Below are 14,398 nucleotides of genomic sequence, written 5' to 3' on the forward strand. Positions count from 1 at the left end.
ACATGAATAGAACACTACTTATTTTCGGTAGCACAGAAGCACAAGGCAAAGGAAAAGAAAGTTTAACAAACAGATGGACTGAAAAATCAGGGCGCTTTTAAAAAGGTATGTGGGAAAGAAATGCTAGTCTGACCAATAAAATGTGTTTCCTTTTTATGCAAATAGAAAGATTTCCATCCCCTTCCTCCCTTAAATAAAAATCTTTATTAAAAAAAAAGTATCGAACAAGGAGCAAGGGATTTCCCAGTAGTCTGTGTCTCACATCTTGATATACGAAGAGATCTGTTTTTGAAGACAGCTCTCTAATGAGACTGCATACATCTGTAAGCTACCTAAGGTCAAACAGCCTTGTAAAGCTGGAAAAACACCTGTATCAGAAACCACATTCATGTAAGGGTTTAATGCAAAGTATCCCAGCACCACCTCTACTCTACATAACCTTTGGTCCACAACCATATAGTACACTCAGGACCTATACATAATCTTATACTGGGTACTTTGGGCACTAATGAAGTAGATGATTCCACCTTACACAATGGATGGAGAAACCAATTCTAGCTTCTCTCACACTTTCAACTCTTCATTGGGCATCACCCAGAAAAAAATGTTTGTGCTGCTGTGGGTTTGACGATCAATTTCTTTTAACAGCCAATCAGAGCAGATAAAAAAAGCTTGTTTCTTTAGGCAAGATCAAACTATGACCAGTCTGCACGACCAGGAGGACCAGTCCTCCTCTTCCTTCTCTCTTTGATCAAGTATTGTTTTATTTTTCTTCTTCCTCTCACCACAGTGCTTGGGATCAGAATATGTAAACATCGACAGAAACAGCAGCCCTGTGACAATAAGCACTTTCCCAACTGGGCAGATTCTGTCAGCCAACCAGAACTGCTTCAGCTCCCTTGCTTGTCCAGAAGTCACTGGTTTTTCCGCTGTAACTTAGTGTCCCCTTTACTTTGGCCTCCATCTGTAGTTTAGAGATAGGAAAAGAAAGGGAAGAATCAGAGCATGAGTGAACTTTTATTTTTATAACTTACAGCAAATGAGATAGGAATTTGGCATGTTCAGCTTTAGCATCACCAAAAAGTACATTGTCTTTATAGGGTGGAAGACTTTGCACCTTCTTTGTAGTTCATTTATTAGAAATAGCACTTTTTGAAACCTGAGATATCCAGCTTCATGCCAAAAGATACTATCTTTCTAAAAATCAAGTTGCAGCTTGGGATACTGAAAAAAAACCTGAAAATCAAGCCTTTCTTTAGAAGCTTTTACATTTTACTAAAGCATTTTTAACCTATGGCACTCACTGTGACAACAAATTAAGGTTGTACCAAATATAGCCAGCTGGTTTGTTTTCACAGCCTCTTAGAGCAAGCTGCCCAGTTTTTTGATGCTGAGGACTCTGAGAACAGGATGAAGAACCTCCACCAAGCCACTGTCACCCTTCCTGTTCTTTCTCTTAGCAAAAAAAAAACACAACAAACCCTACACATGGCAAAGAAGGGAGTACACTCTAAACTGCACCTTCTACAGCTTTATAATAGTTTTTCAGCTCTAAGCCTTGCAAAAGGAGATGTTCTACTTCAAGCTTCTCTTATTAATCAAAATACACAACTCTTCAAATTCCCAGGGAAGGCAGATCTTCCATTAGGAAACCATCACACTGTTCATACGTATATACACTCTTACAAGAAACATGAAGAAGCTTCTAGCTGGAAGGTCAGTTTCTCCTTCAAAGGAGAAATTAAAATTGAGTGGAAAAAACAATCTTGCCAATACAGACTTTATGCAGCCTGTAAAGAATCATGTTAGCATCCAGTAAGTAGTATTCCTTTTTTCCCCACTCATTGAATTTGTACACTTTGATTTCTAGAACTGCTACAATAAAGTATTATGAAATTTTTGACCTTTTTTTGCTCCTGACATTGAAGACAGGAAAAAAATGGTTTACGTTCCAAAAATACTGCTACAATAGAATGTGGACTGTCTGCTGCTACTAAAGCTTGTCCCTGTGTTGTGTCTTCTCTAAACCAATTTCAGTTTTGGTGTATATTTTATTTCAGTTTGGGGCAGAAATCTGACATTTAAGTTAAAAATAAGAACAAGAAAAAAAACAATCTCTTTACCTGTGTAAGCTTGCTGCAAGTGAGCAGGCAGAGGTGAGTGAGACAGCGTTGCTGCATGCTGAGCACTTGGCTGTAAACCCTTCAGTAAATCTGGGAAAAAAAGGAAAGCAACAAAGACGAAAAATAAATCTTAAGGTCAGAGGCAGCCTTTGTGAAACAGGAAGTTTTTGTTTTTATAGTATAGCTATAGTAGCACGCTAATTTGCACAGATTTCTGAGGATATATCTCAACAACATAAAATAAATATCTGATAGCATTCTTATAGCTGGAATAAGTCAACAGAAACAGACCTATTCAGATATGGTTAATCAAAAGTTAGAGCAAGGACCATGCCTTGCTATTGGGATGCAACTCTTCGCATAATTTTGTTCGACAGAAAGACCAAAAGTTGATACAGGTTAAAAACCTAAAGAATTTCTTTTTAAGCAATCGGGAAAAAATATACGCCATTTTGGTTGATACTCCCTCAGAAGAGATTACTGAGCTAAGTATATTTTGAGGAATCACCATATTTAGTCTCTTATTTGTATTGTGAGATTTGGAGACTTTTAATCTATTAATCTCTTATCTTTAGAAAGGAATAAAGTTAACCCTGAAAAAGCACATTCAAAACTAAGTATATACAGTGAATGTAACAATAAAGTTAAGCTTATCAAAGATGATTCACAATATTTGGATAATTACATAAACAAAGTTTTACCAGTGAAGAAATCACTTTTACTCTCCTGTCAGGATTTTAATTAATCAAATTTGAGTCACTCAGAACTTTGTTTCCCTTCTTAATCTCCATTTTCAGGATGCATCTTTCCTTATATCACAGTGCGATAACTAATTCCACTCACTCTGAGTTAGGCTGTGGTGGAAAGCCGCTGAGGTAGATCCCGAGGTGGTTGTCACTCCAGCTGTGTCCGTCCCAAAGCTAAGCAGCTCCAAGGGAAACTGGAAGGGCACGGTCACAGGAACAAGGCCACCCAGCATCCCAAAAGGAGTTAATGGTGCAGACGTCATGTTCTGACTGGTTACAGACAGGGGTGATGCCATGAGAGTCAGAGGTGAGGCGTTAGCCAGTAATGATGCTCCTGCTGTTGACTGTACAAAGAAAAGGAGTACTTCAAGATTTTAAAGCTTTGAGCTGTATTCTTTAAGGAGATAAGAATCGACTGTTTTCTGCTAACTGCGGCCCTATTAAGAAGTATACTAAACTATTAATAAATATCCACTTATCCACCTAGGAGGTCTTCCCACTGTTCATCTGCTAAGCAGTTACAATTATATCTCAGATTCAGACATGACAGTATGGTTCATCTCATATGTTTTTCTCATCAGCCTTGCAGGTAATTTCTTCTGTCTCCTTTCTAGTTATGCACTGGGTCTACAGTCAGAATCTAATGCAACACCTTCTATTAGATTAATACTATGAAATTATCAGATGTAGATATGAAGTTCTTTACAAGCACAGTTTTGCTCTCCCCTCTCCAAATCTGGGTCTTAACAGAACACTAACTTTATTTCTAAAGAGGTTACTTTGAAACAAGAGGTTACTTTTTGAAGATTAAGATTCATACATAAGAACCCACACACTTCGAGAGAAGTCGGGTTACCAGGATGCAAAAGGCAAGGGAAAATAATCTCTCCACTCTACATATGTCACTATGAAGTTAAATTCACTGTAGTTTAAAAATTAAAATGCAAGATTAGCTAGAACATTTTAGCTACAACAGCTCTCAAATCACATTAATTCCTTTAATATTAGAACAGCTCATTCTTGTTTAACAGTCTTTCCTTCACTATGCAGATAGTATTTTTATATTTTAATGTTCAATTATCTAATGATCTACTACAGAACAGTTAGTACAGAAAGCATTTTGAACTCCAGCTCAGATATTTTAGATATTTGAGTTAAAAAGACTCAGACTGAAAAGGACTTCAAACCTGTGCATTTATACAAGTAAGCCTTAACTAAAACCAAAACTTAGACTCATTTTAATGAACACGTGAGCTTAAAATGAAGTCTCCTTGAGTTCTGTAGTATGAACTTACACAAACAGCAAAGTGATGAAAACTCCTAGCAGGGACAAAGTTTCTATTACCAGTTCTGGTTTTAAGGTATTCAAGATGAAAGCAGCTAAAGAAAGGTTAGTTGCTGCTTAAAGAAAACACAGAATTTTAAACCAGTAACCATGTAAGTGTAAACAACTACAGATGTAATATTCATAGCAAGTGTTTGTATAGGTCATCTTAGGAGTGACAGCTTCTAAGACATACTCCATCCCACAAGTAGAAATAAAAAAAAGGATGAAAAACTTCACTACACGATTAGTCTCTTCTGCCTTTAAAAGTACTAATTTCACAGTAAGACTATGTACAAAAAATTACAACTGTTCACCATCTATGTAATCTTTACTGTGCAACAAAATAAAAGCCATAATCTCTTGCAATTGCAGATTTGTAAAATGCCTGAAAACAAGTTTTGTAATGTGCTCTGCCAAGACCTTGCTTACTTTCGCAAAAGGGAAGAGAAGCTCAGTGATAGAAAGAGTTACAGAGAATGCCTTAGAAGAGTTGCAGCACAGATATTTCTATTTACCTCACCTATGATAGCACTTCATAAAAGGGTTCATCCTTGTCATGTAAATCTGAGTCTTTATGATCCTGAAAAGTCTAAGTCAGATTCTGCTCAAGAGTAATAATGGTAGCTAGAGCTTTAATCACACGCGATAATTGATGAATTTTAGATTACTTTGGCTTTGTATTCTTAAGATGTCACTTAGTAGAGTATTCCAGAGTAAAATTTCTGTGGAGCTATGGCGGGTGTAAGCTTACATTCTGGTAAATAACTGTCAAAAAGGAAAAGGAGGGAAAAACCTGTTGGAAACTGCTCCTAGTCTTTATTGTCACATGACATCATCTAGTCTGATCTTCAACGTAAGCAGATCAGGATATTGTAATGAGCAACTCAGGTACTATTCTCATCTTCTGACTGATCAATAGTATCTCAGATAGGAATTAAATCAGTAACTAACTCAGTACATTGTACCTAATAAATAGTCTGGAAATTATTAAGTTCAGCAGCCAGCCATTAGATCTTTAAGGCTACATAAAGCCATCTGTTATCATAAATCTCTTCCCCTTCAGTGTATTTGGACTGGGAGGTAATTTGATTCTAATCTTGTCTTGAATGTACTCCACTAAGCGTCAGTCTGCACAGTAGCAACAGCCTTATTCCATGGTTTATCTTCCTTGCACCATTCTTCTGAACCCTTTATAAATTATCAAAGTAACTTCTGAAGTGTCAAAGAACCCCACATGTAAAGTCACAATAATTATTTTAGTGATACCATATGCCGCTCAGTACCTCTAGCTGATTTCCCCTTCTATATACCAACACACCTTATTTTGCTGTATTTACAGTATGCACTCATGTTACTTGATCATCCACCACACTCCCCTGTCCTCTTCAACATCACTGTCTACCAAAATGCATTTAATTCCCCAGGTGATCAAGATTCTAAAAAAAATTACTTGCCTTTAACTATAGGATGGCTTGGCAGAATTCATCTTATCATCCAACTCAATACTTCCCTCATCCATCATCTTTAAGCACTACCACACTGATTTCACATTTTCTTCTACATCACAGCAATTGTATCCACTGGGTTCTGTTGACTGCACCAGAAAGAAACCACTCTGTTCCCAGTCCATTCACTGCAGCCTTTGTCTCCTCCAGGCACCTTCCAGAGTATACAAACTGCTCTGCATACAGCTCAGCTCTTCTCTAAGCCCTATGTGGTACCTCAGCGGCCCTTACACAGCATACGGGTTGTGCTTTTTTCATTAAAGCCACCCAAAATAATGAGAAGGCTGTGTCAGAGCCTGCCAGACATCTCTTGTTTACTGTAACAGACTTAAGGTATAGCAGGATTAAAGACCACAGAAATGTCTTGCAAAAATAATCTTCTTCCTGTTATTCAGCTACATTAAGAAAAAATTGATATCAAGCTAAAAGATTATAAAACATTGCTAAAAGCTGAGTATACATCACTACCACGCAATAGCTATGTACATTGCTCAGAAAAATACAAAGCTTTTCCATTTGCTGTACACCAAGACTCTCATTTACAGCAATATTGCTTTTTCTTAAGTACTAAAGACTTCAGGATAGAGAGAGCAATAAAGAGAGAGGAAAAATTTAAATCATCTCAGTAACAAAATCATTCCCAGTAAGAAGAACACAGAACTTGGGAAAGCAGGTTGTCTCCTCGGTAAATTGGTTTGCACAGGTTTTAGAACAACAGTATTTTCAAAGTGTTTGTTTTGTATTACTTGCTTTATCTCCACAGATAAAGTTCTGCATAAGCTCTCTCTCAAACAATTTCTAGGATATTCATATATTAGTAAGGCATCTCATTCAGTTTGACTAGATCCTACAAAATAAAATACATATTTAATCACAAATACTACAGAAAAGCCTTTGTGAGTGTTAACTTTAAATACAAGTCTTGCATTATACTCAAACCACAAGCAACTGAACTCTAGATTTGCAAATTAATCATGAAGCTTGGCAACAAATGCACCAAGACATCTTTTCATACGACCATTATTACAAGTAAGAAAATATGCAAAACACACAAATGCAATAACACAAGAAAATACCACATCCACTGAAAATATGGCTACACAAAGTGTACCTTTTCTAGTGCTTTTAAAAAAAAGTTAATTCTGTTCCACAGTACAGACCAACCAACATTTCACACTGAGGTGTCCTTCCACACTGATCCATGCATTTCACATCAGCTGGAAATACCTATTCATTAGTGTGAAATAGTTTCATCAGTATTAGCATTTATGCTTAGTAAAGTATAAACATTAAATTTATGACATTTTCAAATCAAGACATTGCTAGAAAGGATGCTTACAAAATAAATGTGATAAATATTAATGTAAGGTTTAAAAGTAAACTTGTTAGATGCGTACCTGCACACTGGCTGCTACAACTGGAGACCCTGAGGCAGAAGATGGTCTGTGTGGAGTTGTCAATTGTTTAGTAGCACCCTGTGTTCCACTTCCTGCTCCCCCAGACAGACTAGTCCTACTAGCTCCACTTGAGTTAAGGTTACTGCCTCTGTTGGCAGGTACATTCATTCCAACTCCACCCAAATTATTTTTACCAACAGTTCCAGAAGGAGAAGAGTTGGGCAATTTTGAAGAAGCCTGAGGGTTCTTTGCAGGCTGAAGGCCTGAGGTGCGATTAGAGGGCAGCAAATTCATTGTGGGAGACTGCCTGCTGATATTTACACCACTGGTCTGTTTGTGAAGGGGGTTGTTGCTGGAGTGACTACTCTGGGAAACTAGTGCACTTGAACCGGAAGAACTGGGTGTAGTTGCAGGCCTGGGGGATGAGGTGGACTTGGATGAAAATTTAGGTGATGCATTGGGCTTGGGTGTCACAGAGGGCTTAGATGCAGTGGGCTTGGGAGAGGCAGCAGGTTTGGGAGAGGCAGCCATGGAGAAGGGAGGCTTGAAACCCTGGGAAGAAACTTGTGACACCATAGCCTTGGCTAAATAGTTACTAGAGGTAGAGGTGCTGGATGTTGTCCGAGAAACCAGTGGGTGAGACACTTGAGAGCCACTTCCAGATGAGGGATTAGACAAAGGCAGGCGATATACTACAGACTTATCCTGAGCCTTTACGACTGGTGATGAGCAAGACAGTTTGGGATTACTACTCAATTTCACCACTGGATTGGTCTGTGATTTACTAATAGTTGCTTGTAAAGGAGATACATATTTCTGCTGTACTGCTGAATGCTGGTGCACTTTTGTCACTTGTGATGTTGAGGAAGAACTACCTTGAGCCTCAGAAGATGATACCAAGATATTAGCATCCTTGGTTCTTTGAGAGGAGGTGGAAATAGCTGCTTGGGTCTTAGAGGAAGAAATATGAGTCTGTGAAGAAGAGGAAGCAGCTTGGATCTGGCTTGACCTCTGTAGTCCTTGCTGAAGTAGTTTGGCTGGCAAAGGCTCTAAGGAAACCTTAGGATTTTGAATTGAAGATCCAGCAATAAGGCCTGAAGAGATACCAGTGTGAACTAGGTCCTGGGGTTTCTTTGGTACTGGCCCTGTGTGACCAGCAATAAGACTTGATGAATGGGGTGTTTGAGTGGGCTCTACTTTCTTTGAAGTTGCCAAGGGCAACTTACTCATAATGCTTGCTAGTTTCTCTTCCCTCAACCCAGGGCGAGGTCTGGATGTTGGTGTGTCTATGGTGGACCCAAGAGGTGATCCCTTGGCACCATTATTGATAACTGCCAGAGCATCAGAAATAGAGTCCAATGAAGGTGGGTGGAAAGAGAGGTCTTCATCCAGTGAATCGTCTAGGCAGATCGTCTCTGGAGCTGGTGTGCAGCTAGAGCTGGCTGGGGTGCAGACAGGTGTGCTGGAACTCATTACACTAGCACAACTTGAATTGACTGAAGACATACAGGTTTTCTGTTCTTTCTTTGGACTGGAGTCCTGGGAACAAGACATAAGAATAGACAGGTTTAATAACCTTTCTGGAGTAGACCTAAAGTGTTCTTTAGTGTAATACTATTGTTTTGTCAATTCAGATGAACCGATCTACTACTGAAATTTTCATATTAAGAGCCCTAAGATATCTAGGTGAGTCCTGTGTGCTAATTCAATATCTGCATTTAAAAACCTAGTGCTATTGCTCCATATAACCAAAAACACAAAGCACACATTAAAAATGTGAAACTTGACTGGAACTAGTACCTCTTCAGAGTCAATTCTCAAAAAACTAATATAGCTTAAAGTTGCAAAGCTATACAGAAGTCTTTTGTACTACTTCTTTCAAGTAGTACACTACCAAGCCAATAAGCTCTTATAGCATTTCCTGATGGAACCTTTCTGCCTGAATTTTTCTGGATCAGAGGCAGGAAAAAGGTTGTATCAAATGGTCACATAAAATTCACATATCTAAGTAGGCATTTACCTTCACTTTGGGTTTAGGGGCCAGAATCACCTTCTTCTTTGCCCTGAAACAGAAGAGATACATGTGCATCAGAAGATGAAAGAAAAGCAAGTCATCTAGTTTTAACTGTTACCCTGATTATACCCCAATAAATAAAAGATGACTACTGGAGTCTAGCTTTAATAAAACATCCTTTAAGTAGAAAATGTGTTAAAATGTAAGGGGGAAGAGAACAAGCACACTTGTAATCCTTTTTTTTTGGTCACGTATCTTTAAGTAAATTGTATGCAAAACTTACTGAACTGCTGATATAACCTGATATATATCAGGAGAGATATTTTTTACTTTTTTGATTTAGAGAAACTTCAAAATATCAACTCATTTCAGCCTCTTTTAATCTTAAGAGTTTGTCTGCTTAGCAGAGCTTTGTCTAACTGAAGTCACCTATAATAGTTATATAATTTCACGCTACATTGATGTTTTTGTCACTGAGGAGTATACTTCGTGATCTCGTTTATATTTCAAAACACAAAAACAGTTGGGTTCCAACTCCCCCCAGAAAAACTGTTTTGCTGCTTATCAACTGTGAAACAGTTGTATATAACTTCTGGTTGTTGCAAGAAGGCATTTAACAAGCCTGCAGGCTCTTTTGCAGTGTAAGTGAACACCATAGCACCAACTGTAATTATGCAAGAAAGGACAGCATTAAGTATTATTAGTCATCAGCTTCAACTTAGAAGCTAAGCATTTCACATCTTCTTTTCTCATTTCTATTTTGTCAAGAGGGTCAACAGATTTACATCTGTTGTAAACACAGCCTAGTTTAAAATAGACCTTATTGTAGATGGACCATGATTCAGTTTTGCTACTATGTAGAAAAATATCTTATGTTAATCATATTTATCACAAAGGTTGCAATTTGGGTGCTATTCAAAGTCATAATTGTTTATTTGAATTCTGTCTGAATGCAGGCAGCTCCCAAGAGGGACACAGTGTTGTCTGAAAAATCACGATGGTAAAATTCCACTAAGATACATTGCCTTCCATGGTTACAGAAATATTTGAGGAAAAGAAGAGCAGGAAGTACTGCAGTCTGAGTTCAATTTAATATGTTGCACAGAAAAATTTAGGTAGTGTATAGTGCTTTGAAATACTTTGAGTAAAAGACATTAATCCAAGAACGAATATCTGCTTGAGTTATCTAGCTACTTCATAACTGAGCTAAAATATGCCACAGGAACATTACAGTTATATGTCTAAATTAAAGCATTAAAAAAAATTCTCTTCAAACAAATCCCAAAACACCTCACTTTCCTCCCTTCTGTCCAAAAAATACATAGCATGAAGATGGGAAAAGATGCTACGAACAACCTAAAGATTGTCAGTAAGTTGTCAATATTATACTCACGGAGCAGAAGTGAGGTGATTGTGAACACTTCGGCTTTCTTTAAAAAGCATCCTAAAAGAGTGGCGAAAAAAGAAACATAAGGTGATTCTACAGGGACAATCAGCATGACTATCAAATACGCATGTATCCTTGAATTTTCAGAAGAACCCTTTGATTATCTGTCCCCAAAGCAGCTAGTAGATAGTTTGTCTGTATTGCTATCATGATGTAGTTCCAGGCAGCCATAAACAGAAGAATACTAAAAAATATTTCAAATTTACAGTCAAAATACCTTAGTAAATGGCCAAGAGGAAGTCAACAAAATGGAACATTACCTCCTTCAGCTGGATAGAAGAAATACATTCTGAATTCTCTCTTCTCAAAGGCTAATGAAATATTTTTAAATATCAAATTAAAGTTTATTGCAAATTCTTCACACTACGTGTCCACACATCAATCATAAGTTTGGGTTTTGTGGTTAGTTTGTTGTGTGGCTTTTTGTGTTGGTTTTGTTTGTTTTTTTTTTTTAAAGCACAGCGAAAACTAGTCAGAATACAGTAGCCAAGCTTGTTTCTCATTTTCTTCAGTATTTTCTATAGTGTACCATTTTTATTACTTCAAGTACACCAGGCTTATACATACATTTTACTACAGAGCCAACAAATGGCTGGAGTTGGTATGACAAATCTCAACACTTCACATGCTTTTATTTCCACATTATCAACTCCTGAGCTGACAAGTGGGAAGTGGAAATGATTCCTGATCTGTATCTATCCTACAGCTTGCTACCCAAATGCAGCTATAAATAAACAACTAATGAAAACCTGGTCCCCTTCCTGATTTCCAGGTAGGCAAACTAGAACAGACAAGACTTTCCTATACCACTGCTATCACACCAACACTGACCACATCATCAACAGCTGTCTGAACAAGAGCTTTTTACCAATGATAACACATTCTGTAGAGTTGGAATAGCTATGAAAAAAATCCAATTATCTACAAATCTCATGTAATCTGGTAAGAAAACAGTGACATCCTCTCACTACAGTTCCAGTGCCTTACTTCTAAGATTCTACTTTCAGCTCCATTTTCACATTTTCTTCACCACACTAACCTCCAAATCTGTATTAAGTTTCTTCCCAGAGACTACTGAATGCCCAATAATATCATCACGGAGCAAAAAATTCCTCGTTACAAGTTGAAAGTGCCACTGTCTGACCTACCTAGCTTCTCTAGAATATTTCCCTCCCCACCTCCTTCCTGGTGCTTTGTCTATTCCTTAATCTTTTTAATTTGGGAATGAAAATCCAAAATGAATCCTAGGCCCCAGTAATTTGTAGTATCATCCTTAAAAGTTCAAGACAAAAGTGTAACTACTACAGGGAGAGAACCCAAAGATATGGTACAAAAGAAAGGACAGTGCACTATATGTTCCAAAGCAAGAACATGCTTGGAAAATAATCCCTCCATTGCATACATATATTTAGATATAAAAGTTTATGAGAGATCAGTATTGAGATTGTTTCTCTTTGATAATGACTTTAAGTCAAGGGTGCTGTTTGACCCATGCAAAACAAGTTGAGCCGCAAGCTTACTTCCATTACAACCTCCAAAGATGATTAAACTCTTGGAATGAAAGGAAACAGACTTCCTGCTCCTTACAATTCTTTTTTGGACATACACATATTTAGGTTGCAGGCTTTTTCAGACACACATGGAAGTAATATGCAACCAAGTCACAAAAAAGTGGGTTACATTCTTTGAAAAGGCTTTGGGATCCTTAGGACAAGTATTTCATTAAATCTATGAATATTAATAAAACAATCTCCTGGGGCAAAGTACAGAAGTTACACACACAGAAAATTCATGAGACAAAGGTAGTTATGATAAACATGGACAAATTAATGAGGTGCAATGTAAAGTTATGATCAATACCTTACCTCATGTTTCTATACTAAGCTATTAGGAATGTAAGTAGAGTGAACTTTGAAAGAGCAAGATTTTTTCCTCTGTGCTAAACACACAAAGCTGTGGTACCATAGACCTACTCTGATTAGTAAGAATTCTTTATGAAATACAGAGTCAGTAGGCCATTTTTAACATTAAATGCCCATTTTTTTTTCCAGTTTACATAGTTCCTTCTCACTTGAGGCCACATATAAAGGTAAAAATCTAAGCCTTAAGCATGAAAATCTCTACCCTAACATCCCAACAATACCAGCATTCAGCACATGAATAACGTGTTGTATTTGGAATTAGACTCCAGGAAATACTTGCTTTTCCTCTTTCCATGCCTGTTTGCCTACAAATGACAATGCATCACTTCCTAAGCAGAAAGCAGGTAAGCACCTCCCCATAAACACAAGACAATTTGTTAATCATTACAGTACCAAAACTGCTTAAGCTGCAGTGGGATTCCTTGTCTCGTCTACTTCAATAAACTCTTCATAAGAGTTTCAACTCACTCATCAGCATCCTTCCTATACAAAACTAAATACTTGAACAGAAATAAGTGAGCTGTATGCCAAGAAGTATAAAACTTCATTTGCTCCTTTAATTACTATTTCACAAGCAGCTTATCACACCCTCATTTTCTACACTGACTATTCCAGGAAATAGTACAGTTTTTTTTTTTTAAAGCTTGATAAAGATGTGATTAATCTACAATCAAGGTATTCTTAAGCAAATCGACTAGTATGGTTCTATCACTTAGCTTTTACAGTTACATCAAGATTTGATGAGAAATTGTAGTTTGCAAGGGTGCTACAAAAGGAAAGAACTCCTGTCATCTCTATTTTCTTCTCTTATTACACTTCCAAGTGTTTGAAAACTTTGTCCAGTTTTTATTTCACAACGATTATTACTGCTCTAATTTGATTTTTTCCCCTGACCATCCCAGTTGTCTACAGGAAATAAAGCACAAACCTTAGTCTTTTGTGAACTCAGTTTTTGAAATTCCAGCTTATAATTTTAAAGTCTGTGTCACATTGTATTATAAGACTGCTTACAACATAATAGGCAAAGCTGTTTTCTATATCACTATCACTTTCTATATGCCGGAAAAAACTTCCCAAGCAGTTACCCCCCGCCTCATACTTGCCCCCTTAAATGAAGCATCATATATTGTGACGCAAACCACATTAAATTCAGTCTCCAGCAGATGACAAAAGCAAATAGTTCTCCAAAGAAAACAGTGGTTTTTTAGCTCTCAGGCTTGCAAACAAGATAGAAAAAAAATTAACTTCTGGAAAACATTAATTATTCTAAAATATTCCAGTTCCACTGAAATATTTTGAAGTTTTATATTAATATTAATAGCATATGGTTGAGTATGGTTGTATGACAGTAAGATCCAGGAAATATTAACACCAAAATGAATAGATACATAAAGCAGGTTATCTTACCTTGCCTGCATCCAGCCTTTAGGCCAAAGTGGTTTCACTTCTGTTTCCATAAAGGTTTTGAGGTAATCTTCAGCAGACTGACTTCTATTTGGCTCTAGCTCATAGCATCCCAGCTTGATCTTGACAAGATTACACAACAGAGACCTGCAGAAAGACAGACAATAAATATTTTGAAAGAAACAACCCTTTCAAAAGCTCATTAGAAAAAGGCTGAGAAATTGAAGTATTGATGCTATACAGTTGCTGCCCATTGTCAGTTGTAGGAAGAGCTCAGTTCCAGTTGCATTTTTTGGAAGTTTGCCACTGTACAGGTTTGCTACTTCAACTGGTATGATCTGCCACTGTCACTTCTCCTCCATTTCCAACACACTGTATGGCTCATTTTTTTTCATCCTTACTATAACTTTGTATTTGGTTTTTACATTTTCTTTGTGGCTCCCTCATAGCTGAAACATCTCCTCTCACTTTGCTCAGAGTGACCTCTATCTCATTTAAGATTGAGAATGTCTG

The 14,398-nt window shown here is 37.3% G+C and overlaps 1 protein-coding gene across 1 annotated transcript in view; it reads right to left on the bottom strand.

Annotated features, from left to right (window-relative positions):
* Positions 1–459: 459 nt before the first annotated feature.
* Positions 460–14,398, bottom strand: part of UBN2 (ubinuclein 2) — a 46,515-nt gene continuing 32,576 nt past the window's right edge. Inside the window, exons 11-17 of the mRNA XM_010077702.1 lie at positions 13,889–14,032; positions 10,506–10,556; positions 9,119–9,161; positions 7,099–8,637; positions 2,967–3,213; positions 2,124–2,213; positions 460–964 (exon numbers count right to left, since the gene is read on the bottom strand). Coding sequence (XP_010076004.1) covers positions 915–964; positions 2,124–2,213; positions 2,967–3,213; positions 7,099–8,637; positions 9,119–9,161; positions 10,506–10,556; positions 13,889–14,032 — 2,164 coding nt within the window. The 3' untranslated portion in view covers positions 460–914. The remainder of the gene's footprint in view (positions 965–2,123; positions 2,214–2,966; positions 3,214–7,098; positions 8,638–9,118; positions 9,162–10,505; positions 10,557–13,888; positions 14,033–14,398) is intronic.

Source organism: Pterocles gutturalis, unplaced genomic scaffold (genome assembly GCF_000699245.1).
Source record: "Pterocles gutturalis isolate BGI_N339 unplaced genomic scaffold, ASM69924v1 scaffold7073, whole genome shotgun sequence".
Classification (NCBI taxonomy): Eukaryota; Metazoa; Chordata; class Aves; order Pterocliformes; family Pteroclidae; genus Pterocles; species Pterocles gutturalis.